Source organism: Mesocricetus auratus, unplaced genomic scaffold, assembly GCF_017639785.1.
Source record: "Mesocricetus auratus isolate SY011 unplaced genomic scaffold, BCM_Maur_2.0 Super-Scaffold_100008, whole genome shotgun sequence".
Classification (NCBI taxonomy): Eukaryota; Metazoa; Chordata; class Mammalia; order Rodentia; family Cricetidae; genus Mesocricetus; species Mesocricetus auratus.
The window spans coordinates 59,659,436-59,686,363 of NW_024429192.1; the positions used below are offsets into that span (position 1 = coordinate 59,659,436).

General features: G+C 42.4%; 1 protein-coding gene across 10 annotated transcripts in view; it reads left to right on the forward strand.

Moving 5' to 3' along the window:
- Window positions 1-26,928, forward strand: part of Acap2 (ArfGAP with coiled-coil, ankyrin repeat and PH domains 2) — a 120,943-nt gene that overhangs the window by 31,816 nt on the left and 62,199 nt on the right. For all 10 annotated transcript variants that reach the window (XM_040750966.1, XM_040750968.1, XM_040750967.1 and 7 more), the window contains exons 2-4: window positions 13,819-13,876; window positions 20,752-20,871; window positions 21,664-21,717. In XM_040750966.1, the coding sequence (XP_040606900.1) occupies window positions 13,819-13,876; window positions 20,752-20,871; window positions 21,664-21,717 (232 nt within the window). The remainder of the gene's footprint in view (window positions 1-13,818; window positions 13,877-20,751; window positions 20,872-21,663; window positions 21,718-26,928) is intronic.

Genomic DNA, 26,928 nt, shown 5'->3' on the forward strand with positions numbered 1-26,928 from the left:
TCCCTGCTTATATCCTGTTTCTTCCCAGCTACCTCACTTCCTGTCTGTCTGTACAGACCTCCAGACCTCTATGGTTAGATAGTGGCAAGCTCTGTTCTCCGATCCTCAGACAGCCTTTATTTGTACAAGCAAGATATCACCACAGTTTTGTATTAATTTTTTATATGTTTTTAAACCATAGAATTTGAGTAATTTTTTTAATGGCATGCATCTACCATTGTAGAATCATACAGAATAGTTTTGCTAAGTGAAAAAATCCTGTTTATACCTCTTGATCTTCTCCCCCAACCTCTGGTTACCGATGGTCCTTTCACCGTGTCTGTAATTTTACTTTCCAAAGGCAATGCTTTTTAGGATCTGAAAGTATGTATTCTGTCTTCTTTCACTTACAAAGGTGTACCCCAAGTGTGTCTATGTCTTTTGGTTGACGGTGTTGGGGTGTGAGCTGAGGGCCTTGCCTGTGTGTGCAAGGCAGGTACTCCAATACTCCAAGCCGTGTTCTTAGCCTTTTTTAAACTTTGTATTTTGATAGAGGGTCTCACTGAGTTACTCATTCTGGTCTTGAACATGCTATGTAGCCCAAACAGGATTTGCATTTATGTTCTTCATGCTATAACTGGTTGAGTGCTTACAGGCCTGGCTCTCCCCCGTGTGCTTTCATGGTTTGGTAGCTCATCTCTTTTTAGTGTTAATCATAGAATCATAGCCCACTGTCTGGTATTCCACACTTTTCCCATCCACCTAGTGGAGGATGTGATGACTTAGTGAAGGATGTGATGACTGTTTCACTGTTTGGTTCTTTGAACAATGTTGCTAGAGTACCCATGTATAGCGTTTGCTTGTGTGGACACAAGCTTTTGACTTGGAGTGTGATTGCAGGGTTGTGTGACTGTGCTTGATTTCATTGGAACTGCTAACTGGATGTCCAAGTCTGTCTCCTTTGCCTTCCCGTTGCCGAGAATGAGCTCTGTGTTGCTCCGCATCCTTGCCAGCATCTGATGCTCCAGTGTTCTGCCTTTGATCATTCTCATAAATGAGTTGGAGCATCTCCTTGGGGTTTACTGCTGTGATGCTATTGCTTGTCCTGTACCAGTGCCGTCTTAGTGTCATCTTCAGTAAGGTGCCTCCTTAGATCTTTTGCTCGTTTAAAAATTGGACTTATTTTCTCCTTACTGCCCTTTAACTTCTTTTTATATTTTGGTTAACATTCCTTTATTAATTTTTTCCCTTTTTTTCCTGTACTGGGGATCGATTGCACATGGCATTGCTTGACCACTGAACTATTTCCCTAGATCAAACAGTCCTTTACCAAATAAGTTCTTTGTCAATATTTTTCCTCTGACTATGGTTTGTCTTCCTGTTCTCTTGAGAAATGTTTACTTTTAAATGAATGATGGATATTTTTACATAAAGAAATCAAGAATGTGGCTGGACATGGTAGTTCATACGTGCCTGTAACTGTGGCAGTGCTTACTGTGCAGAAGCAAGAAGAGTCGCCGAGGCTGGCCTGTTCTGTAGACCCTGACTCCAGGAAAGTCACTCACCCACTTACCACCCACCTACCCATCCGTCTCTCCCCACCTTCTTCTGTTGGTTTCACCAGTAAGATTTAAGCCAGCCAGGAGTCTGTAAAGCTTTAGTATTTTTCATTTCCTCTGTGAATTATATTAAACACAAACTATTTAATCGTATGGGTCACAGAAATTCTTGATGCTTCAGCAATACAGTTAATGTGATTGCATGAGTTTGAGAATATATACACATGTATATATTTGAGTGTGCATATATATAAGTGTGTGTGTATACATACATACATATTAGTCCAGGCTGACTTCAAACTCCCAATCCTCCAACCTCAGCCCCCCCCCCCCAGTGCTTGGATTATACTCATGTATCCCCATACTTGGCTTATTCTCATTTTAGTTTCATGGACTGCTTATAATCTAATCACTATATTTTCTTGGAACTTTAAAAACACTTAATCTCACCTTAGAAGTACATTGTTGACTCATCAAAATATCAGGCTCAAAGTGTTTTCAGTATTGAAGGCTGTTGTGTAATCATCTTAAGGCCCACATTGGCTGGGATTGGTGTACCCCAGAGGATAGGCAGGTCCCTCCCTGTGAGTTCTAGGCCAGCCTGGTCTGCAGAGTCCTAGGACAGGTAGGGCTACACAGAGAAACCCCATCTCATCAAAACAAGCAAACAACAACAACAAAACCCTGGGGCTAACTTTGTTCCTCCCTGTGGCCATGTGCAGTATTGGTTACCTTCACTTTTCCCCCTTAAATTTTCTTTTCTCCAGCTTTTAATATATTATTATTATAATATTTTGTTTTGTCTTTTGAGATAGAGTTTCTCTGTCTCTGTACCTTTGGACTCTGTCCTGGAACTCATTCTGTAGAGCAGGCAAGCCTCGAACTCACAGAGAGATCCATCCTCCTGCCTCTGCCTCCTGAGTGCTGGGATTAAAGGTAGGTGCCACCACTGCCTGGCAATATCTTATTTTTTTAATGGAGTTTTGCTATGTAGCTCAGGATACCCAGCACTCCAGTGCTAGGGTTGCAGGCCTGTCCATTATGCCCTTCTTAAATTCCGACTTTTAACATCAAAGTGCCGCCAAGTTTAGCTCTCTTTTGTTGAAGTGTGGTCTCAAGTCTGTTGGTACTCTTTGTATCTATAATTCTTTTTTAATATAATTTCTTTTTATTTTATGTTCATTGGTATTTGCCTGCATTTGTTCTGTGTGAGGTGTCAGAAGCCCTGGAACTGGAGTTACAGACAGTTGTGAATTACCATGTGGTGCTGGGAATTGAACCTGGGTCCTCTGGAGGAGCAGCCAATGCTCTTAACTGCTGAGCCATCTCTGCAGCCCTGTATAATTCTTACCTCCATCTTAAACTTCTTACCTAAGCTCTGGAATGTATTTTATTTATCTGTTTGCTCTCACCATTTATATCCCTAATAAGTATTTCAGGATAAATCTAAAACTGAAATCTACGTCCTTTCTCCCTAAACTTGTGCTGCTTGGTTTCCTAGTTTTGTTTGATTGTAACTCTATCCTGTTTGTTGCTTGGGCTAAGGCTTTGGTCTCACCCTTGATTATAGATTACCTGTGTACTTGTGTACACATGCATGTACTTGTGTGTTACACCCAAACTCATCAGGAAATGCTCTTGGCTGAGCTTTTAGGAAATGCCTAGAGTCTGGGGGAGTTTTCACCACAGAGGGTGTTGGTTTGACCAGCTTCATCTCTTAAGTGGGTGGTGCTGAAGCCTCCAGCTAGTCCTTTTGTTTCCTTACACTCTTTTACCCAATAGCCAGATCCAGTCTTGGCAAAATACGCTTTACTGTTGCTTCTTGTCTGGGTCAGACTGCTGGTGGTCAGCGGTCATGTGCTCCTCTCCCTGGCCTGCAAGGCTCTGAGTGTGATGTGTGATGGGGTCTCTCTCAGTGTGATGGTCTCTCTCTCAGTGTGATGGTCTCTCTCAGTGTGATGGTCTCTCAGTGTGATGGTCTCTCTCAGTGTGATGGTCTCTCTCACTGTGATGGTCTCTCTCAGTGTGATGGTCTCTCTCAGTGTGATGGTCTCTCTCAGTGTGATGGTCTCTCAGTGTGATGGTCTCTCTCAGTGTGATGGTCTCTCTCAGTGTGATGGTCTCTCTCAGTGTGATGGTCTCTCAGTGTGATGGTCTCTCTCTCAGTGTGATGGTCTCTCTCTCTCAGTGTGATGGTCTCTCTCAGTGTGATGGTCTCTCTCAGTGTGATGGTCTCTCTCAGTGTGATGGTCTCTCAGTGTGATCGTCTCTCAGTGTGATGGTCTCTCTCAGTGTGATGGTCTCTCTCTCAGTGTGATGGTCTCTCTCAGTGTGATGGTCTCTCAGTGTGATGGTCTCTCTCTCAGTGTGATGGTCTCTCTCTCTCAGTGTGATGGTCTCTCTCAGTGTGATGGTCTCTCTCAGTGTGATGGTTTCTCAGTGTGATGGTCTCTCTCAGTGTGATGGTCTCTCTCTCAGTGTGATGGTCTCTCTCAGTGTGATGGTCTCTCTCAGTGTGATGGTCTCTCTCTCAGTGTGATGGTCTCTCTCTCAGTGTGATGGTCTCTCTCAGTGTGATGGTCTCTCAGTGTGATGGTCTCTCTCTCAGTGTGATGGTCTCTCTCTCAGTGTGATGGTCTCTCTCAGTGTGATGGTCTCTCTCTCAGTGTGATGGTCTCTCTCTCAGTGTGATGGTCTCTCTCAGTGTGATGGTCTCTCTCAGTGTGATGGTCTCTCTCTCAGTGTGATGGTCTCTCTCAGTGTGATGGTCTCTCAGTGTGATGGTCTCTCTCTCAGTGTGATGGTCTCTCTCAGTGTGATGGTCTCTCAGTGTGATGGTCTCTCTCAGTGTGATGGTCTCTCTCTCAGTGTGATGGTCTCTCTCTCAGTGTGATGGTCTCTCTCTCAGTGTGATGGTTTCTCAGTGTGATGGTCTCTCTCAGTGTGATGGTCTCTCAGTGTGATGGTCTCTCAGTGTGATGGTCTCTCAGTGTGATGGTCTCTCTCAGTGTGATGGTCTCTCTCAGTGTGATGGTCTCTCTCTCAGTGTGATGGTCTCTCTCAGTGTGATGGTCTCTCTCTCAGTGTGATGGTCTCTCTCAGTGTGATGGTCTCTCTCAGTGTGATGGTCTCTCAGTGTGATGGTCTCTCTCTCAGTGTGATGGTCTCTCTCAGTGTGATGGTCTCTCTCAGTGTGATGGTCTCTCTCTCAGTGTGATGGTCTCTCTCTCAGTGTGATGGTCTCTCTCAGTGTGATGGTCTCTCTCAGTGTGATGGTCTCTCTCTCAGTGTGATGGTCTCTCTCTCAGTGTGATGGTCTCTCTCTCAGTGTGATGGTCTCTCTCAGTGTGATGGTCTCTCTCTCAGTGTGATGGTCTCTCAGTGTGATGGTCTCTCTCGGCTTCCTGTAGCCCTTTCCTCCTGTGGTAGTCATGCTGTTCTTCCTTAGACACACCAGGCTGTGCGCTGCTAGGTTTGTTAGCAGCTCTTCTCCATGACTCACTACCTTACCCAGGCCTTTGATCAAATGCCACTTTCACCCTGTTTACAGTCCACCTCTGCCTGGCTGTCTGCCTACTATTCATCTCTCTAGAGAGATCGCCTCCTCATATAGTTCATTTCAGCTTTGAACTTTCAGTCTCCTCCTTGGCATCCCAAGTGCTGGGTTACAAGTGTGCACCATCACACCTAATGGTTTTTTGTTTTTGTTTTTTAATTTTAATTTGTTGAGGCAGCAGGGATTGAACCCAGGGTCTTACACATATTAGCAAATATCTACCATTGATTACATCCCATCCCAATTGTTGTGTGTGTGCAACTGCATGTATGTGTGCATGCAGAGTCCATCCATCCCCCTGGGTTTTTGAAATAGTGTCTCTCACTGCTCTAGAACTTACCAAGGCTAGGCTCACTGGCAAGCCCAGGGATCTGCCTGCCCCCCCCATTACAAGTGCACCTGTTATTTGTTTATTTATTTATTTTGAGACAGGGTGTCTGTATATAGTCCTGGCCTCTTATTCACACAGATGAGCCTGCCTCTGCCTCCTGAGTATGTTCAGCTTTTTATTTGAACACAAGAGATCAAACTGCGATCCTGGGCTCACAAGGCTAACTTGGCTTACTGAAATATTTCCCAGTTCCTCTGCTAGAGTAGAAGTAAATACTGAGCTGTCTCCAACCCAAGAAGATTTATTCTTTTTGTAATTATATATATGTGTGTGTGTGTCTGAGTGTGGATTTGTACATTAATGCAGTGCCCGTGGAGGCCAGAAGAAGGTATCGGATCCCTTGAGTTGGAGCACAGGCCCTTAGGGACATTTCATGAGGGTGCTGGGAACCAAGCTTGAGTCTTTTACAGAGCAGTATGAGCCCTTAACCACTGAACCATCTCTCTAGTTCCATTAAGGCCTGCCTTCAAATCCAGAACTGTCCTGTTTTTTTTTTTTTTTTTTTTTTGTTTTCGAGACAGGGTTTCTCTGTGGCTTTGGAGGCTGTCCTGTTACTGGCTCTGTAGACCAGGCTGGTCTCGAACTCACAGAGATCCAACTGCCTCTGCCTCCCGAGTGCTGGGATTAAAGGTGTGGGCCACCACCTGGTGAACTGTCCTGTTATACACACTTCTCATGTCTCAGTCTTAAAAATATCCCGTGGGTCATAATGGTGGGATGCAGGCATAAGGCGTCCTGAGAGGTGACCCACTTCCTTTTCTCACCTTAACTCCATGATGGTTTTTCCTTTTTTTGTTTTAATGGCTTTTATGTGGGTGCTGGGGATCCAAATGCCAGTCTCAAACTTGTCATGTGCTTCAACACTGAGCCATCTCTAGTCCCACAGTTTTAGAATGTTTTATTGCCCTGACATCATCCACCCATTCACGCATTCTTCCATTTAGTGAGCGATATTTACTTGATAACTAACTGACCTAGGATAGGCTGTTAAGAGAACCACAGCCCCTGCCTTTGGGACCTCTCAGTCTACACATACTGAGCAATAATAGAGTTACAGTTATGTTTACTGTCAGACACTCAGTCTGAAGTGAACACCGTTGTGACTTCATTGATTTTTAAATTATGTGTGTGTGTGTGTAAATGTGCACATGCAAAGTGCACATTCCCCAGGAGTCCAGAAGAGGACATCGGATCCCTTGAAGCAATAGGATAGTTGGCTGTGAGCCCCCTGACGTGGGTGTGAGGGTTTGAGCTTGTGTCTTCTGTGAGAGCGATTCATGCTTTTAATCCCTGAGCTGTCTCTTTACCCCGCCACAGTTTTACTGTTTAGGTTGTTCATAGTATGAATTGCCTTTCAGCCCTGCCTGTTTGTTAAATGCTTGAATGTGTTGCTCTGTGCCCTTCTTATAAATTGTGCAATCGCAGGCTTTTAATGCAGATGCAGCACTGAGAAATATGCTTCTTTAGCACAACTTTTACTGTATTAGAAAGTTCTGTCACCAGCAATTTGCTAAGATTTCTTCCAGTTCTTGATTTGGGTTTGTTGCAAGTTTCCTCTTAATTTTTTCTTTTTGGAGTTCTGCACTTTTCTCTCTATAATAAATACAATATCATATACAGAAGTCTAATGAAATTTGTGAAATGCTAGAAGGTAAGACTTATTGTCACTAGGTGTTCCTATGAGTATGCGTTTGTTAGTGGAGGAACCTGGGAAGTTGTAGCTGTGATTATGGAGTGGCCTCTGCTGTGTCATAGGCTGAGATTCCAGGAGGTTCCGTGTATCATCAACTATTAACCCGAAAAGGATGTATGGGAGCAGCTGTGAAAGTAGGAGTACCTGACAACCACCCCCACCCCCAGCCCACGCGCCTTGCTTGAGTCTGTTGTCATAGCAGCTTTCAGTTGCTCAGTCACCCTGACAGCCCACCAGCCCTAGTATTCTACATGGAAATACCTTCTTTACCATTTATGAGCCGTGATGTTTGTAGTGCTTACATTATAATTATCTCTAAAGCTATTGATGGCACCTCCAGTAATAATGTAAGCACTGGTTTTAGTTACTTGGTAAATTTGATCTTATCTCTTTATTCAGTGCCTTAAACCTAGGGTAATTTTCCTGTCATCCCCACAGCAGTGATACTAGTTCTTGGGAGTAGAGTGACGTTGGAGAAGTTAACGTAAAAAGTTTCTTCTGAAGGAGGTTTGCCTGTGTGTGATGTTAAGACAGGAGGCTGTTTTTTTGTTTTCTGGGGTCAGTTGTAGGCAGCCTTCGATAGCTTGCGCACTTGAGTGTTTTCCTTCAACTCTCTTTTTCCTCTCATTAGACCTGCTTCCCGTGGTGCTGGTTTCAGACCCTGTCAGGTGTAAGGATGGCTAACAAGTTGTCACTGCTGACTCACTGATCCCAGTGTAACAAGTGGGCTCTTTCTTTTGCCACCTCCTCCTGTGGCATGATGTTAACTCCCATGGTAATTAACCTGGCATCTCACCTGCTTGGATTCACTAATTCCCTGAATAGGAAATACAGGCTGTTAGAGAAGGAAGACTACATGCAAGTATCTTTCTGAACTAGTGCTGAGTTTTATGAGGAGGACAAATAATCTCATACCTGATTAAAATGTTTCTAGTATTTCTTTAGGCTGGTGTCCTGTTAATAATTAATATTTGCTGTTGCGTATGATAAACATTGGACTTAACTGCTGTCTGTCACACAGTGGAAATGCCAGGTGTGGCTTAGAAGTCACATACCTGTCCTGGAGAGAAGTGGAGTCCTAGGGACAAAAGTTCCTGTGTATTTAGTCCTCCTTCCACCCCAGCTTGGCTGTGCAGAATAGAATAGTCTAATTAATAAACACAAGGTTAGCATTCATTCATTCATTCATTCATCACTAATTTTGTTGTTTTTTTTTTGTTTTTGTTTTTGTTTTTTCGAGACAGGGTTTCTCTGTATTGTTTTGGAGGCTGGCCTGGAACTCACAGAGATCCGCCTGCCTCTGCCTCCCGAGTGCTGGGATTAAAGGCATGTGCCATCACCACCCGTCAAATGTTAGATCTTGCAGTTATACAGCAGGTGCACCCAGTCCTATCTCCACCTTTTGTGAGTAACGGAATGGAGGCTGAGGAGGAGTTTCACATCATTTGTATGTATTCATATTAGTTGACACAAAGAGTAAAAAGTTGCTGCTTGGTTGTAGCTCATTTTTCCTTTTTTTTTTTTTTTTTCTCTCATTTTAGAGTTTCTCAAGGAGCCTGTAGGTTTGGTTGGTTCCAGTTTGAGGAAATAGGAGTAGTTGCTTTCCTAAAATAATCAGGGAAGGCAGACCTTTTAATCTCATTTATTGGGACTTAAAAAATTTAAAGCAAGTTCTATTGTTTTGTAGATCCCGGGAATCAACTTCATGTGTAGAACCTGGGCTTGCTTTTGCTATGATTTCAGTATGGGTTTTCCTGTGTTTACACAGGCTTTGCAGGTCTGAATGCCATGCCATCATGTAGTCCTGGGCTCTGAGAGTCTGAATGCTGTGTGGTCATGTCGTAGTCCTGGGCTCTGAGAGTCTGAATGCTGTGTGGTCATGTCGTAGTCCTGGGCTCTGAGAGTCTGAATGCTGTGTGGTCATGTCGTAGTCCTGGGCTCTAGGCTCTGTGGGTCTGAAGGCCGTGCCGTCATGTCATAGCTCTCAGCCTGAGGCTGAAATTGGGAAGAGGTTGGGAGACCTTGGTGTACTCAGCACTGTTGTGTAGGTGTCATCACGAGTTGCTGAGTGTCTGAGGCTGAAGTTTTCAGAAATCAGTCACATTTTCTATGGTAGACTTTGTTGTCTATTTTATAGATGGAATGGAAGCATAAATAATTTGCTCATATAGATGGTAGGAGACAAAGTCTGAGTTTATAAAAACTATTACCTGGCCTCTCAGGACTTCACCGAGATCCAATAGGATGGATCTGGACTTTACTAGATAGGTGGCCATTTGTGACATGAATGATTTAGTGAGAAATGGCTTTCCAGGGTTTATGCTCACTGTCGTGGGCTGCGTCTTGCTGTGGGACTTCATGTCACTCTCTTTTGCCGTTAGCCACAGGGCTCCCATTAGATTAGTGAGCTGTCCTTGACCTGGCCATTGTTCTTTCATTGCAAAGAGTAGTCCAGTGTTGCTCAAGCTGGAAAAGGCTGTTGAGCTCAAAGAGGAAGTTGGCTGGGGATGATATTTAACCATGACACATAGCAGTTCTTTAGAGTATAAAAAACACTTATTCTGTACATGTGTAATGTGTAATTTATTGGAATAGAACTATTCTATAAAACAGGAACTACAACTGTTAGTTTCAAATTTAGCACATGTGCAACTCTGTGTGTGTGTGTGTGTGTGTGTGTGTGTGTGTGTGTGTGTGTGTGTGTGTGTGTGTAGTGGGATCACATCCAGGGCCTTGCTCATGATAGTGAAGTACTTTATTAATGAGCTGCATCCCAGCCCTGTGCAGTGTTTTGAGTATTTATCATTACTTTATGTTTGATAACTCCTCGGCAGGTAGTCAAGCAGGTAGTCAAGACTTGGAGTCGCCAGTCCGCCTTTAATTGCTGGAGGACATTTGTGTGCTTATTAGTGATCTTGAATATCTTGTTCCTGCACTTTTCATTGCATAATGTGTGACCTAGTTTGACTAATCCATTGAAAGGATATTGCCAAAGTTGAAATGAAGGGTGTTGTTGCTTTGTCTAAAAAGGAAAAAAAGAAAAAAAAAGAAGAAGCAGGTAGCCAGGCTGGCCTTGAATTTGAGACCCTTTGTCTTACTTCTGAGTGCTGGGATTACAGGTATGTCACCATAGCCAACTTTATGTGCACAACACAGTAATAAACATAATAAAAATACAAAAGCTGTTGTCTTTCTCCTGTTTTCTTGTTTACAGCTACAGAGGCCAAGAATGTAGCTCAGTGGTGAAATGACAAATGTGGCATGCACAAGCCCTTAGTTTAATACCTACCCCATAATCCCCAAACCTAGCAACATTGCAACCTAATAATAAAACAAGAGGGTGTGTGAGAGAGGGAGAGAACGGAGAGAGAGGTGGACAGCCCTGTTATAAAAAGCCGTGTTTGCTTTTTTGTTTAGCCATCTGTGTTTGGGATGGAGCCCAGGGTACCTACTTACACTTCCTAGCAAGCAACACTTTACCTTTGAGCTACAGGTCAAGTCTGGTTGTTTTAAAAAATGTGTGTGTGTGTGTGTGTGTGTGTGTGTGTGTGTGTGTGTGTGTGTGTGTGTGTAGGCTGGAGGACAGTGTTGAGTGTCACCCTCAGGAAAGCTGTACACCTCCTTGGAGATAGACTTTCTCTCTGGCTGGCCAGAGAATTCGGACACCTGTCTTCACCCACCCATGCTGGGGTTACGAGTGTGCGCCATCACTCCTGGGAGCAAAGTCAGGTGTTTACGCTTACCAAGAACTGCTTGAGCAGTGAACCATCCCCACAGTCCCTGTTTTGTTTTGTTTTTACATTACATTTTAAGTTGTGGAAGAAATTTTTAATGTGGTATCTGGGAGAGCAACAGAGGAATGATAAGTGAGGCATATAGGTTTGCTTATTATTTTATCAAGTACACGATTCAGAATGGTTCTTTTACATTACCAGAAGAAAGGGGAACCAGAACTCAGCTGAGAGCTCAGGGTGCGGTGAAGAGGAGAAACTGTTACACTGTGGCTGGTGACAGGGACAGTCTCTTACTGAGTGGTCCTGGTAGCCCTGGCCCCCTCCCTCCCCCTCACACACTTATTTATATGTTATTTTAATGATCTTGCTCTATTACCCAGCTGATATGGATTCCTGGGCTCTATTTTCCTGCTTCACCCCAGTGGCTGGGACTCAGAACACTCTACCAGCACCAGCCTTAACACTTCTGCATTTTATAGATAAATGTGTAGGATTGTATAGTGAAAGAAGTCTGGATATGTTTAGTAGAGACCAGTGATTTAATCAAATCTAACGTGGCTCATCTTAACAAATAACTGGGAAATTGAGTTAAGGTAAAGGATAAAATGGAAAGGAAGTCCTGAGAACCAGAGCTACTGTGCTTGCTCCTTCCTGGACTCGGCAGATCTGAGTGTCTGCACTGCTGGGGGCAGCTCGGACTGTCAGTGGGTAGTGCAGAGACTTGCACCACGTGCTTCAGGGCTTCAGCCTGAGTGAGTGGTGGGACAAGTCTCAAAGGGAGCCATTTTTGAGGCGCTGTCTGAATAAAATGTACTACCATTGTTGAAATGCTGAACTAACCCAGGGGTGTACTTAGAATGCAAATCCTTCCTTACCATGCCTGCTGTCCAGTCCGGGTTCTTCGGCATTATACAGACTGGCAAATCTGCTCACAGATAATTTCCCATGTGTCTCAATAGTTTTGGGGGGGTATATTATCCTAATTGTGTAATAATTTAACTTCATGCACTTATTTCCCTGTCAGTAAGATGAACTTCATTTGTTTATTTTGAGATGAGGGTGTTGCCCACGCTGTCTTAGAACTCCCACCTCAGACTCAAGCTATCCATCTTCCCACCTCAGGTTCCTGAGTGCTGGGATTCCCAGCATGCATTGCAGTCTCATCCAGGAAATTGTTCCCTTACCTAAAGACATGACACCATCATTTGTCTAGATTTTTCTGATTATTGGACATGGTTTTCAGTTACAGTATCCTTACAGAGATATATTTGTTTGCTCTCAGGTGTGAAGTGAGTTGAAATAATGTATATATAGGCGAGGATTATATTTTTGAGGCTGAGGGAACACTGTGTAGTTTGAAGGCAGTGACCAGCTGTCGGCCAGGAAGAAGTATTCTAGCTTCTGTACTGTGTTTGCTCCTGTGTTCTAGAAGCATATGCAAGAAGATCTCATTCATAATGGCACATGCTTACTGAATAACTTACAGTTCTTTTAAACTTTGGAGCTCTAAAAGCTTTGAAAATGTGTGTCCTTAGATGCAGCTGATAAAGTATTCAAAGGTCATCCAAGGTATTTATGGAAAAGGAAATAGAATTTATATCCTGGCCGTCTTTTGTTTAGTCCATTGCTTGAGAAGAGGAAGGTAGTCTCCTATTACTATCCAATTAAAACAAAATTTTTGTTAGTTCTTAAAATAACTATTGGAAAAGGGCTAGGACATTAAGTAGGTGTATGAAATGGCATGGGGACTATGGTCGGAGCTCTGTGGTAGAATGTCTGCTTGGCATGCCTGAGGGTTTGGATTCTGTTGCCAGCACACACAGCATATGTAACTTATGTCTTATTACATACCATTTTAGTGTAAAATCTTACCCTTACAATGTTTTAATTGTAATTTTTGTTTTAAACATTTCCATTTTTGGAGTGTGGCCTTGTGGTAACCTCAGTTGATTTCTCTTTGTGGTTAAGAACATCTGGCTTACTGTTACTTCTTTTTGTATGACCTAGTCTTTGCTGATTTTTTTTCATATTAAAATTATATTGACAGGAGGAAAATTATCTTTATGAGTTATTTTTCATAGTAAAAGCCCCTTTGTTAGTGTCTTACTCTTTGGTTTCATATACTTTGCTGTCTACAAATCAGAGTCAGTTAAGGCTCAGCTATTAAATGTTTTACTCTTTTTTTTTTGAAAGTAGGTTTTTGAATGATTTTATTTGATTAGTATCCTTTCTATATTTTATGGTATCTTGCTTACATACTCTTAATTCATTTTAAAAACCACACAAAACAGTTCGGAATACTGTTATTAATTTGAATTGTCTCGTGATTAAAAATAAGTTATCCTGAGCCGGGCGGTGGTGGCACACGCCTTTAATCCCAGCACTCGGGAGGCAGAGGCAGGCAGATCTCTGTGAGTTTGAGGCCAGGCTGGACCAACAGCCTCCAAAACAATACAGAGAAACCCTGTCTCGTAAAACAAACAAACAAACAAAAAAAAGTTATCCTGGGGATGGCAAAATGGATTGGCATCGGGACCACTTGCTCATCTTCTGGAGGATCCAGGTTCAGTTCCCCACAGGCATCAGAAACCTCAAATGTCTCAGCTCCAGCTTCAGGGGATCTGACACCTCTGGCCTCTGTGGACCCTTGTGTATTTGTGCATATAACTACATGCAGACACCCATAACTACAAGTCATTGAAATAAATGTTAAATAAGTCAGCCTGATGTATTCTCTTAGCGGCTTAAACTATTATTTGTGGCATTGCATGATCATTACATTTACATAAAGGATAATTTTTAACTATCCATGCCCGTGTCTTCACTTAGTGTGAGAGATTATGTTCCAAGAGTGAAGTTTGCCTTTAAAGAAATGCACTAACTTACTTCATATTCGATTTTCCTAGGGCTGCTTTGGAAGAAGTAGAGGGCGATGTGGCAGAGCTGGAACTAAAACTTGATAAGGTAAACTTTGAAAACCACCAATTCTTAACCATAAGGAACAATTAGCGTGCTCAGTAGGAGTTGGTTCATGTCACCTGCGGTACCTGTGTGAGTAGGTTCTGTCATCCTGGCTGGAGGTGTGCAGTAGCCTCCTCTCCATCAAAAGATCTCACTCACCGTTTTTGATACTTAATGGATTTTATATATAATCTGGTGATCCTTGTAAATTTAGGTGTGCTCAGTCAGGTTCATATGCAAATGCAATTTAAAGTGTCCATTCCATTTTTAAGCCAATTCCAGAAATGCTTAGAATACTTAATAGTTATGCAATTATCTATTACGTAAGGGTAAACATATGCTGATTCCTCTTGTCTGTTGTTACTGACAATGGTTTTCAGATATGTGTCCTTGAAGCATTCTCGGCTGTGTACCAGGCAGAAGCTTTTGACCCATCTGTTCAGACTTTCCTTCATAACTGCTGTTCAATTCCTGGAGACAGGCATATGCATAGATTAAATACCTCTCCTGACAGTGATTTCCTGTTGTACAGTTAAATGCTGTTGGTGTATAGAGTAGTCTTTTCAGACCTTATGGCACATAGGCATTACTTGGGGACTTTTGGTGGGGTGGCACAGATCCTGTTTCAGCCAATCTTAAGCTGAAGAACCTTCGAATCTTAAGTTATCAAAATACAGGAATTCTAGAGTCTTTCTTAACCAAAGGGGACTCAGAGTGTATGAACACTTAACAGTGTGCCTGTCCTAACTCTTAAGCTAGTGTCTTCTTGGGCTGTGGTATTAGAGCAGGTTGTGAGGCACACAGGGAATGGTGGTTATGGAAGGTAGTAACATGAAGAGTTTATGGGGGCGGTGCCTTCAGCTCACAGGTTTCAGAACATTGTGCAGGATAAGTTCTGCTTATGGTGTCATTATAAATCATACCAGTGACAAACTAAACTTGCTTGATGACTTAGTTAATGTTTACTTAGCATATATTATGTTTAGTATTTATTATAGTTTATTTGCATATATTATATGCTGCCAGTAATCGAATTCTGTCTTGTGAATAGTGCTTCCAGAGTGGTGGTGCTCATGGGCCCAATTATCCATTCTGCAAGGTGTTGTGGTGTTTGCAACATCACAGTGTCTCACAGGTGCCATCTAGATCTGATCTCTATGTCCACTGCATCTTTTCTTTGGTGTGCTTGGCACCTGTCTGTAATGTAGATCCCTTTAAATCTCAACTCGATTTCTACCAAATGGGCTTTTTTATAGTTATTGCATCATTTCTTGAATGCCCTTTCACTTAAAATACTACAATATTATAATTTTTATTTTGTGGCAGAGCCTTGAGCTTGAGAGCACAGAGCCTGGAGCTGCCTGGTTTTGCACAAGGCTTTATCATGTAACTGTAAGTTACGTAGTTTTGGGCAAGCTCCCCAGCATTTCTGGGCCTCGGCTTTTTATTTTTCAAACCAGGGAAAGTAAGAGTATCTGTCTCTGTCACAGAGGTGTTATAAGAATGGCATTAGCTGTTTCACCATAGGTCAAGTGCTTAGCATGGCTCTTGGACATGCCTGGTGAATGCTCTTCATTTTTATTTTCTTTCTTACGTATATGGATGTTTTAACAGCATGTTTGTTTGTGCATCGTTTGTGTGCCTAGTGCCCGTGGAGGCAAGAAGAGGTTGTTGTAGCCCCTGGATCTGGAGTTACAGATGGCTGTGAGCTGCCATGTGGGTGCTGGGAATTGAACTCAGGCTCTCTGGAAGAGCAGCCAGTGTTCTTAACTGCTGAAGCCATCCCTTCAACCCCAACATGGTAAATTCTAAATAAACAAGAATAACAACAGACAGCTCCTGGGAGATGTAGACAGTCTTAAACAGCAAAGGAACAAAAGAAACTCTGCTGGCCTTGCACTTACTGGGCACAAAGCCCTGTGTTTACTTATTTCTAAGCTTCACTACAGTGTTGCAAAGATGGGTTTATTTTCAGCTAAACAGGGGAGGAGGGAGGGGGGAGGGAGGGAGGGAAGGGGGGTGGGAAGGAGGGGGGAAGAGAGTGAGATAGAGAGACAGAGAGACAGGGAGAGACACAGAGACAGAGAGAGAGAGAGAGACAGAGAGAGAGAGATATTACTTACTAGGCGATGAGTTGTTTGTGCTCCTATCAATGGGCAAAGGCCTACGACACAATGTCTTTTACTGAAAAAGTTGAATGAGGTTAGGCTACCAGCCTGACATTTGAGACCAAGTTGATATTTATACTTAGGTTAAAAACTCTCTTTTTCATTACTTACTTATATTTTTATCCATCACTGCCATTTAATAGGCAAAAATCTCTGCTCTTTCTACATCACCAAGCCAGCCCTTCCTCTTGGGCAGCTACAGTGTGACTCTGCCTGTCAGCGTCCATTGTCCTGTGATGGGGACTTTGTGCTAATTCTATCACACGTGTCTGTGGCTATAGTCTCTGTCTCACCTCCCGGCTGTAGTCCCTGTGCTCTAGAGTGCTGATATCCCACGGATGTCTCCATCTCTCTGGTTCTCAGCCTCAGTATCACTCTGTCTTAGGCCCCTTGCGCCTCTGGTCTTCTATCCTGCTTATTTGTGATGGCTTAGATAGGTTCTTTTTGTTTCGTTTTATTTTTGAAGACAGGGTTTCTTTGTGTAGCTGGAACTCACAGAGATCTGTTTGTCTCTGCCTCCCAAATGCTGGGATTAAAGGTATGCACCAAAATCGCCCAGCTGGCTTAGATTCTTTTTTTTTTTTTTTTTTTTTTTTTTTTGGTTTTTTGAGACAGGGGTTCTCTGTGGCTTTGGAAGATTCTTTTAATAAAATGAAATTAATATATATTTTAAAAAAAGAACTCTTAAGAACCAAACTAGAATGTTGAAGTTGGTATTTTCTACAAGTATGTAAATTCTAAAATAACTCACTAGTACCTACAAAGTTTACTACTGCTTACAGGATATAATCCAAACACTTGTTGACATTTCAATGTATTCCTAAGAAAGGGGTTAAAAGAACAATTGGTAAAACCACATCTGAAACAAAGTTTATAATTGATTACAAAAAGGCAATCACCTATTTAAAACTGTAAACAGTGGTGAAATAAACATGTCATGTAAACATTTGGTCCAACAGCCTTTAATGTTGGTTAAAAGAAGTGAGAGGGACCTGGGATTGACATGTGAAGCAACCTTGTTTCTAATTTAAATTTAAATTTAAAAATAAAAATTAAAAAAAAAGTACCACAAAAAATATTGGTTAAAAGTCTGATGCTTGCATTGAAAGGTATTTAGTTCAGTGTCCCCCTCCCCCCCAAAAAAAGCTCTGTTGTCTTTTCCCTGGAATCATTAAGACCAACACTGTTGTTATACACTTACAGGGTTTTTGATGATTTAAGTACACACATTGCATCTTCTTTGTATGAGGGACATCCCCCAAACTTGTTTGCGGGTCTGGTCTGTAAACTATAGGCATGTCTGCCCACACATTTCTGTTTCTTTCCTAATTTTTATCTTAAATACAAACTAATTTTGGAGTCAGTAAGATTTTTGACATAGAAAATCTTTGGACTTTTACACCTGTGAGACCCTTGTATCTGAGCCCGAGAGCCCTGTCTTCTCCCTCACGCTGGTGGTGAGTGGCAACACTGCCCAAGAGAAGACTCTCAGGCCTCGTCCCTAACCCACCAGCATCCTTGTTCCTTCACTTCTACCGTACAAGTGACCTGCAGCCTATGAGGTGGATTTAGGGCTGATCATAGTGGTGAAGAGCCATTCCAGCCAAGCCTTCATTTATTCTCAGAAGCACTGAAAACCTGTGATATAAAAACGATACAGAAAGACCAAATATAAGACCTCCATCTGTGTGCAGTGTTCTTGGTCGTCACCCACCAACATTTTCTGCTTCTGAATGAAGTGCTTTTATCAGTTACTAAAATGCTGTTCTGACTGTAAGTCACATACGTTGAGAAGACCGGGAAGCCACTTTGTTCAGCTGCTCTGTGCCAAGCATCCACAAGTCTGGCAAGCATCGAGGAATTAAGACTGGGACAGAGGTTGCTTGCTGCAAGCTGGACACAGGAGCTTTCAAATAAAATACACGAGAAAGAAGCACACGGGTGCTTACTGATAGCATTAATATTGGACCCCGAAAGGTTCTGAAACTGGTGAGACCTTAAGAAACCCCAAGGAGATGCTCCAACACATTTATGCGAATGATCAAAGGCAGAACACTGGAGCATCAGATGCTGGCAAGGATGCGGAGCAACACAGAGCTCATTCTCGGCAACGGGAAGGCAAAGGAGACAGACTTGGACATCCAGTTAGCAGAATACCTGCAACTACTTTTGTGACAACTTACAGAGTGCTGTGCTGGCTGGACCTAGGGCAGTGCTCAGGTTAGGTATCCTTAAAACTTAAAACTTCTGTTCTTAAGTTCTCACCAGTTTCAGAACCTTTCGGGGTCCAATATTAATGCTACCACTAAAACCCCAGTGTCCTGCTTCCTGGACAAGTGTTCCTGACCTGTCACAGCCACAGGTGATCGTCTCCAGCTACTGCTCTGTTTGGAGGGCCATTGCTACTTCTTGCACTGTTCAGCTCCCTCTGGACGGCACCATTGGTGACTGTTCCTTTTACTGTGCATATTCTTCTCATGCCTCTTGGCAAATGCCTTGGTGCAGCAGCCACACACAAAAGGTTTTACCCCGGTGTTTCCTGTCGTGGTCTTTGAGGTGAGACTCGTGTTTGATGGCTTTGTCACACATTTAGCATGCAATCGGTCTTTCATTATGTGAATCCTTTTGGGTTTCTTTAAGCCAGTGGCACAGATGAGTGACTTCCTATACACCTCCAGATATAAGGCTTAGTTCCTGTATAGACTTTTTGGTGTTCTTTTAGGTGGCCTGGGTGTGAAACCTTTTATATACTTCACAAACAAATGACCGGTCCACTGTGTGGAATTTTGCAGACTTCTCAGTCTGCCTTTGTTAGAGAAAATGTCTTACCATGTGCCTGGCAGGCAATTTGCTCCCAGTGGTGATCATAGAGCACATATTCACTCAGAAGTTGTCCCTGGCAGCTGTCACCTAGCTTGGAAGTCTGAACATTGTTTTCTTACTCACTTCATCATTAAATGTTAAAGCTCGAGGCATCTTTGGATTCTGGGGTCTGCATAGATTCTCCTCACTCCTTACTTCTTTCAGAATTTCTTTTTGAACCCTGAGCATAGTTGTGGGTGGCTTTCTGTCCTGAACTGGTGAGGGAGAGTTCCTTTCACTGTGTCACTGGAGGCCTGCCGTCTCATCCCAGTTCCTTCCCCAGCGTCATCCTGAGCATTTCTAGTGGGACGATCTAGTCTCTCCTTTCTCTTCTTTGCCTTTTCGTTGTGTCGTATAAGGCAAAGCAGAAGCGAGGGGCAGTGAGGAGGCTTGCTGACAAGGAAACAGACCTTCTGCTGAGTACTTACCACACCCCTGTGGTCGCTTTGCTGAGGTATTTTTGTGTGGTGTCTCTTGATGTCAGCATTCCGTAGGTTAGTACCACCATTTTTATCATTACACATGTAGACATTCAAGTTTGTTAGGCTAAGGTCACCTAGACCCACTTAGATGGCATTAGGATTTGAACTTAAATAGATTGTGCTGAAATTCTGTTTTAATCATGCTATACTATCAGCCTTTCCTTTTAATTTAATTATTTTTGATTCTTAATTTGTTGAGTAACAGAGAACAAAATCCAAAGATAGAAGTGTACCCAGTAAAAGTTGCTCACCATCTGATCCCTTTGCTAGAGGAGTACTCCGACCTAGTTTCTTAAAGTTCTTGAGGAAAATTTCTAAGCATGCAAAAGAATATACATGTATTTTATTGAAACATTAGTACTTTTAAAAATCTTTTTTCTCAATATGCTTTGGATGCTATTAATATGTCACCTGTTGTAGGACTGCCTGTCTTTGTTTTTGGTGCCAGGGATTGAATATGAGCCTGTTGCATGATGGGAAACCTCTATAGCTCAGCCACACCCCAGCACTGTCTTTGTCTGTGTATTTTATTATATTGCATGTATATCTCACACTCATGTGAGATGAATCACAATGAAGCCACAGGGAGGGAGGGAGGGAGGGAGGGAGGGAGGGAGGGAGGGAGGGACGGATGGAAGGAGGGAGGGAGGGATCCGGAAAGGTGATGCAGGCTCAGTCCCTAGGCTGTAATCAGTGCCTAACAAGGCATTGGAGAAAAACTTTTTCTGCTAGTTTCCAGTAGAGGCTGGTTAATCATTTCATGCGTCTGCTCTGATGAGGTGATAACTGAGCAGCATGGCCAACTTAAAATACTGGTTTATGCACCTTTACTCCAGTGTACGACAGCTAAAAGTTTAGCTATATTTTCATCATACTCCTGCCCACTTTTCTTCTTTCTTTTAGGGCATACTGTGCGTGCGTGCGTGCGTGCGTGCGTGTGTGTGTGTGTGTGTGTGTGTGTGTGTGTGTGTGCGTGTGTGTGTGTGTGTGTGTGTGTATACACGCAGGGCTTTTCATGTGTGATGCAAGTGATCTACCACTGAGCTCCATCCCCAGCCTCTCTTCCAGGAGGCTTTAATAAATACTTATGGGCTTAAATTATGGATTTGAATTTGAAGTGATAAAAAGAGATGGTAAATTGCTGCCTCACAGCTTCTGGGTCCTAAAGGTTGACTTTTTGGTATGATTATTCCTGTGAATTTAACAAGAATCAAGGCAAAGGAAAATTTCATAAAATACTTTCTAGTTTTTGATGAAATAAGGTTTATACTGAGTAGGCTAGCTCATGTAGTAACTGCTAACACTTGATCCACTAAGGCACTTGTACAGTCATTTCCCTTTTGACCTTGTCTTTCTTCTTTTTTAGCTTGTGAAGCTTTGCATTGCAATGATTGATACTGGCAAAGCCTTCTGTCTTGCAAACAAACAGTTCATGAATGGAATTCGAGATCTGGCACAGTATTCTAGTAATGATGCTGTAGTTGAGGTTGGTATCACTAAAATTACAGGTAAAGTGATGAGTGTAACAGGACGTCATATGATTATGCATAAATTTACCTAGTAATGGTCATAGTGAACTTAACCAGAGTAGAAGGGCTGCCATTCCTTGGAGCCATATTCCACAATTCTGCTTTTTACGGTAGTTATATATTAAAGTTTTATTTGTTGTATGCATATTTAGCATCACTGCCCTAACCTTGCTTCACAGCATTCAAATTTGCATTCAGAAAGGTGAGCTAAAGAGGCTAGTTGTCAAGAGAGAAACAGACCACCAGTAGCTGATTGTGTGGTGAGCAGTATATTAGCCTGCTCAGAACAGGACCCAACTGTCTGCTTGGAGCTGTATAGCTTCTGGCTAGCCTGTGGTCCTGGGCTAACCTGTATCCCTTGCTATACCCTGTAGTGCTACTGATGTTTCTTTCATGATGAAAACTAAATCATGAAGAAACAGGTTTGTTTTCATAATGATTTGCTCCATAGTTGCTTACAGAGGCACACTCTATTGATGCTGTCAAACCTTCAGGATTATACATGTTGCGGATGGGGTAGTACTAATTCTTTGATATTTCTAGGCCTTAACATGTTACCACATCTAGACTTGTGGTAGACATGACCTCTGCAGAGCATATCCAGTGAGCCCTTGAGATTGTCCTTTGAAGTAAATGTTATTGTTTACAGGATAATTTGATTTTTCTGTCAGAAATGCTAAGTAATATTTCTGTAACTTCTTTTAGTAGCTCTCAAGTGACTTGGTTTTCCTTTGGTTTCTTCCTTACAGACAAGTTTGACCAAGTTTTCTGACAGTCTTCAAGAAATGATAAATTTTCACACAGTAAGTACCAGTCAGTAGGTGATGCCATGACTGTTGACACTCCTGAGTGGCAGTCTTTTGTGGGATGACTAATTTGATGACTTGCTTGGGCTTTATAATGGGTTGGAAATAGAAACACCATATGTGCACATGTTGGAGAAGAAGGAAAGTGAACTCGCTTTCTTCATTTCTAGTTCTAGTATAATAAGTCTTTTCCCCATTGAGTTTAATGAGCATTTCTTATATGAGCCATGGTTATTTACTAGAGCATGTACAGTTTACCAATGGCAATACCCCTGAAGAAAATGATACTCCTCATAAAAAATATCATAAAATAATACCCATAATACCCATTCAAGTTATTTTTCCAATTTGAGTTCTGTGTAGTTTATCTTGGAGGTGGGTTGGCTTGGTCTTATTGTTGCTGAAAATTAGTTGTAGTTAAGCTGTTTCAAAATTGACATGGGCGACTCTCTGTCTTAAAAAAAGATATATGGTGCCTGTTGTTGGTGGCGCACACCTTTAATCCCAGCACTTCGGAGGCAGAGGCAGGTGGATCTCCGTGAGTTCAAGGCCAGCCTGGTCTACAGAGCGAGTTCCAGGACAGCCTCCAAAACAATACAGAGAAACCCTGTCTCGAAACCCCCCCCAAAAAAAGTGAAAAAAAAAGATGTGTCTATTTTCATTTGTATTTCATGTGTATGAGTATTTTGTCTATATATATGTATATGCGTGATACCCGCAGAGGTCAGGAGAAGCCATCAGATCTCCCTGAAACTGGAGCTATAGATGGTTGTAAACTACTGTGTGCATGCTGGGAATCAAATCTGGAGAGGGAGCCAGTGCTCTTAACCACTGAGCCATCTCTCCAGCCCCTGAATAGATCCTGACATAGTGGTCTAATTTCATAATATAATTTCTGCAGTCCTAGGAGGTATTTTGACTTTAGCTCCTATTTGGTAATCATGTAAATGGTTGCTTGTTCTGGTGTTGTATCCAGCCTCATGGAAGGACGTTGTTTCTTTTCTTTATTTATTAATTTATTTAATTTTATGTTCATTGGTGTAAAAGTGTCAGATTCCCTGGAACCAGAGTCACGATAGTTATAAGCTGCCACGTGGGTGCTGGGAATTGAACCCAGGTCCTCTGAAAGAGCAGCCAGTGATCTTAACCAGTGAGCCATCTCTCCAGCCCAGGGCGTTGTTTCTTATCTTATGTTGCAGAAGCTAAGAGCATACATATCTATAGATGTATTTGTTTACCTATACATTTTTTGGTATAAATTAGTTCCTTGGAGTTGCAATATTATATGAGTCATTTGTTACCATTGATTGTTTTTTTTTTTTTTTTTTTTGGTTTTTCGAGACAGGGTTTCCCTGTGGCTTTGGAGGCTGTCCTGGAACTTGCTCGGTAGACCAGGCTGGTCTCGAACTCACAGTGATCCGCCTGCCTCTGCCTCCCGAGTGCTGGGATTAAAGGCGTGCGCCACCAACGCCCTGCTTGATTGATTTATTTAATAGCCTTTTGAGAAAAAAAGATTTAGGTGGAGGGAGATAATTTCAAACTACTGTATTTGTCTTCTGGGTGTAATTAATAAAAAGTTGTTCAGTGTGGTGCAGATAGTCTTGCTTAGCAGGTCTTATGAAATGCATTATGAAATGAATTATGAAATGCAGCAATTCATGTCATAATGTCCAGAAGTTGGTAATAGTGTTTATATGTGTGTGCATACAATTCTCTGTTAAGATGTTGTAAATACTTATATTGAAATATAAAAAATTATTTCATAAAGGAAACAAAATATTAGTTAACTTTAGTGAGTCTAGTATTATTTACATGTATGATTACGAAGTGGAATTTTTCAAAAAAGATTTTGAGACTATAAACCTATAGTCTTCCTAAGAAAATTTAATATGTTTATTTAGTTTCGTTTGCTTATGTACCTTTTTCAATAACTAAAAATAAGAATGAAATATTACCAAGAAATGCTTGCTTGGGTTAGCCATCATCACAGGCCAGGTAAAGATGCTAAGACGTAACAGCTGACATAACGATCAGTTTACTGTAATAGAATTATCTAGCACAGGGCAATGATGCTGAGGACTCAGCTGTGTACACGGTCACTGTTAGAAAAAAGCGTGAGAAATAATGACAAGCATTGATAGTGAGTTGTGACTAAAAAATTCAAAATGGAAACACAGAGAGATGAAGATATATACCTTTGCCAAAGGAAAAATGCCTCTCTTAACTCTGCTAGCAGAGGAAGTCATAACACAGCGTCAAAATAGACCTCAGCAGCCGGAAACCCAAACTGTTTCAAGTGGCTTACAGCTTTTAAGATTTTTATAAAATAAAACCATCAATATCATGTGTGTGACTGACAGTTTCTTACAGCATTTGACCACTACTCCCAGTACATGGCACCTTAGAAACATACACACGCTTGTTTTCTATTGGACAGGATGTAGAAGGGGCCAGCAAGTCTCTGCTCTTGGTTCTGGCTGAGTGGCTTGTCTGTCTGTGGCTAGAGGAGTCAACGTGTCTAGTACAAAGACTGGCTGGCGTTGACTGATGTCTAGCACCTCTTATTTCTTGAGACCAAGGTCTAAAAGTCACATTGCTTCCTCTTCTGCTGCAATCTTTTGATCAAAGCAAGATTCACAGTCAGGTCAAATTCAAGATAACAGAATAAAGTCTAACTCTTGGTTCTACAGTGACATGCTTCTGTAGGCATAGAAGAGTTGTTGGTAGCCTCTGTATATGAAAGTGTCTGTCACAGTCTTAAATACCTAATGTGTGACATTTGTATATATTTGTAGTAAATTGGTCTTCATTTGTCTATGAAATCTTTATCAGTCTCTCTTCTCCTTCCCTCTCCTCCCTCCCCTCTCCCTTCCCCTCCCCTCCCCTCCCCTCCTTTCCTCCTGTCCTTTGTCCTGTCCTGTCCTGTCCTGTCCTGTCCTGTCCTGTCCTGTCCTGTTTCTGTATGTAGCTCTGGCTGTCCTGGAGCTTGCTCTGTAGACCAGGCTGGCCTTGAACTCAGAGATCTGCCTGCCTCTGCCTTCCAAGTGCTGGATTGAAAGGTGTGCACCGCTACCACTGGCTGGAACTAGCTTCTTGGTTAAAGATGAGAGTTCATGTCCACTCCCATCTCTTAGCACTGGGACCCCATCTGGACTGGACATCTGCCAGCTTTGTGCATGCTGCCACAGCCTCTGTGAGTTTATATCTATGTCGGAGACCCTGATCTTAGATAGTGGTCCCATACCCAGCATATCGGCATCACCAGCATCACCCGTAAGCTTCTTGGACCTACAGAGCCTTGCCCCAACTCTAGATCTGTGTTATCAGAGAAGCTAGCAGTCAGTTAGAAAGCCACTCTTAGAGCTCACTATGGCTCACAGGTCAAATCTAGTCCCTTGCTGTTATTTTTTATTTTTAGGTCAAGTTTAATTAGAACACAGCATTACTCATTTTTTTTTAGTTTTATGTTTATGACAAGGAGAAATAATTGTGATAGTTAATGCATATCTCATGGGATTAAAACACTCATGTATAGTCCTTTACAGAGGAAGTGTGCTAACTTCTGCTCTTGAAGGCCTCTTAACTTTTGTCTAATTCTGGAAACCCACTAGTGAGGCTACTTTCTGTGTTGGTAGAGAACATTTAGTAGTTTATCTGCCTTTGGTAAATTTTTCTCAGTGAAGTCAGATATGAGCCAGGTTACAAACAAGCCTAATTAAGGCCAGAATCTTTGGTAGTGAGGACTAGGAACCCCGAAATGTATGGCTGGTCGGTCAGTTGGTCTGTCTGTCTGTCCATCTGTCTGCCCATCCGTCCTGTAAAGCATCCCTGGTAGTCCTAATCTTCAGTTCAGTGTGACTATAGAAATAAGCTACTTGGAGATTTTAGTAAATGTACGTTTTGATCCTTTCTCCTCTCCACCTCTCCCTTTCTTATCTTCCTTCTTCTCTCTTCCTCCCTTCTCTCCTTCCTTTACTTTTTAAAAATTTTCCCTTCCCTTCCCCTCTGTCCTGACAGGGTTTCAGATAGTCCAGGCTAGCTCAGAGCTCACTGTATACCCAGACTGCCTTCCATTTATGGCCTCCCTGCTTCTGTTTCCTGTTCACTGCTGGCCATAGATCTGCTCCTACATGTTGGGCAGTGATTCAGCATTTCTAGGAAGCCTGAGTTGGTGTTGCACTCTCAACCAGATCAGGCTGAGCTAGAACTCAGGACCTTTCTGTCTCAGCCTCTCAAATGCCGGAACTTCAGATGTGTGTCATCGTGCCTAGCCTTCAAATGTTAACCATTTGATTTTAATACATAACCCAGTAGAGAACCATTGTCTGTAGATACAGATTAGCATGGGCAGAAGATGTAGAAAAGTGAAACAAATTCAAACGTTTGTTACCTGTTGGAACTTATAATAGTGAATCTTCGTTGTCAATTGAGTGGATTTTAAGTCAACTAGGAGATAGTGTGTGGGATGTCTGTAAAGACATTTTAGGTTTAACCAAGGAGGGAAGACACACCCAAGTGTAAGTGCTCCTATCCCATAGGCTGAGGTTCTGGACTGAATAAAGACGGAAGCAGCTTGAGTACCAGCTTTCGTCCTGCTCTGCTTTCTGACTCAGGTGCGCCTCATACCCCTCCTCATACCCCGGCCTCCACTTAGAGCCATTCTCATTGCCGTGCTCTGCCTCCCACCATGAGCACAACATACACTCTTCCTCAACATCCTTAGTCACAGTGATTACAGAAATTGGTCCTAAGAAGTGGGACTGTTGCTGTGATAAACCTGATCCTACGTTTGGTAGGCTTTAAGACTGGTTTGCAGGAGGGATGGGGCAGCATTTACAACTTCAGGCTAGAGAAGCCATGCAAGCAGAACTTAATGGACCATTCAGAATACTGGCAGAGATGTGGACATTAAAGGCCTAGTAAGATTTCAGAGGGTATTAAGGACTCTTAGGAATTGAGCTAGAGGCCATTTTTGTTATAGTCTGGAAAGCAATGTGGATCCACTTGGCCCGTGTCCTGAGAACTGGAGGGAGACTGACTTAAGGAGCAGTGGACGAATTGAATTGGAGGAGGATGTTTCAAGACAGCACAGCATCCAGGCTGTGCTATGGCTACTACTTACTCCTCTAGCCCATGTTTACAGTGGGACAGAGCACAGATAGAACAGAAAGGCATGAAAAATATGTAGTTGGGTGAGGAGTGCAGCAG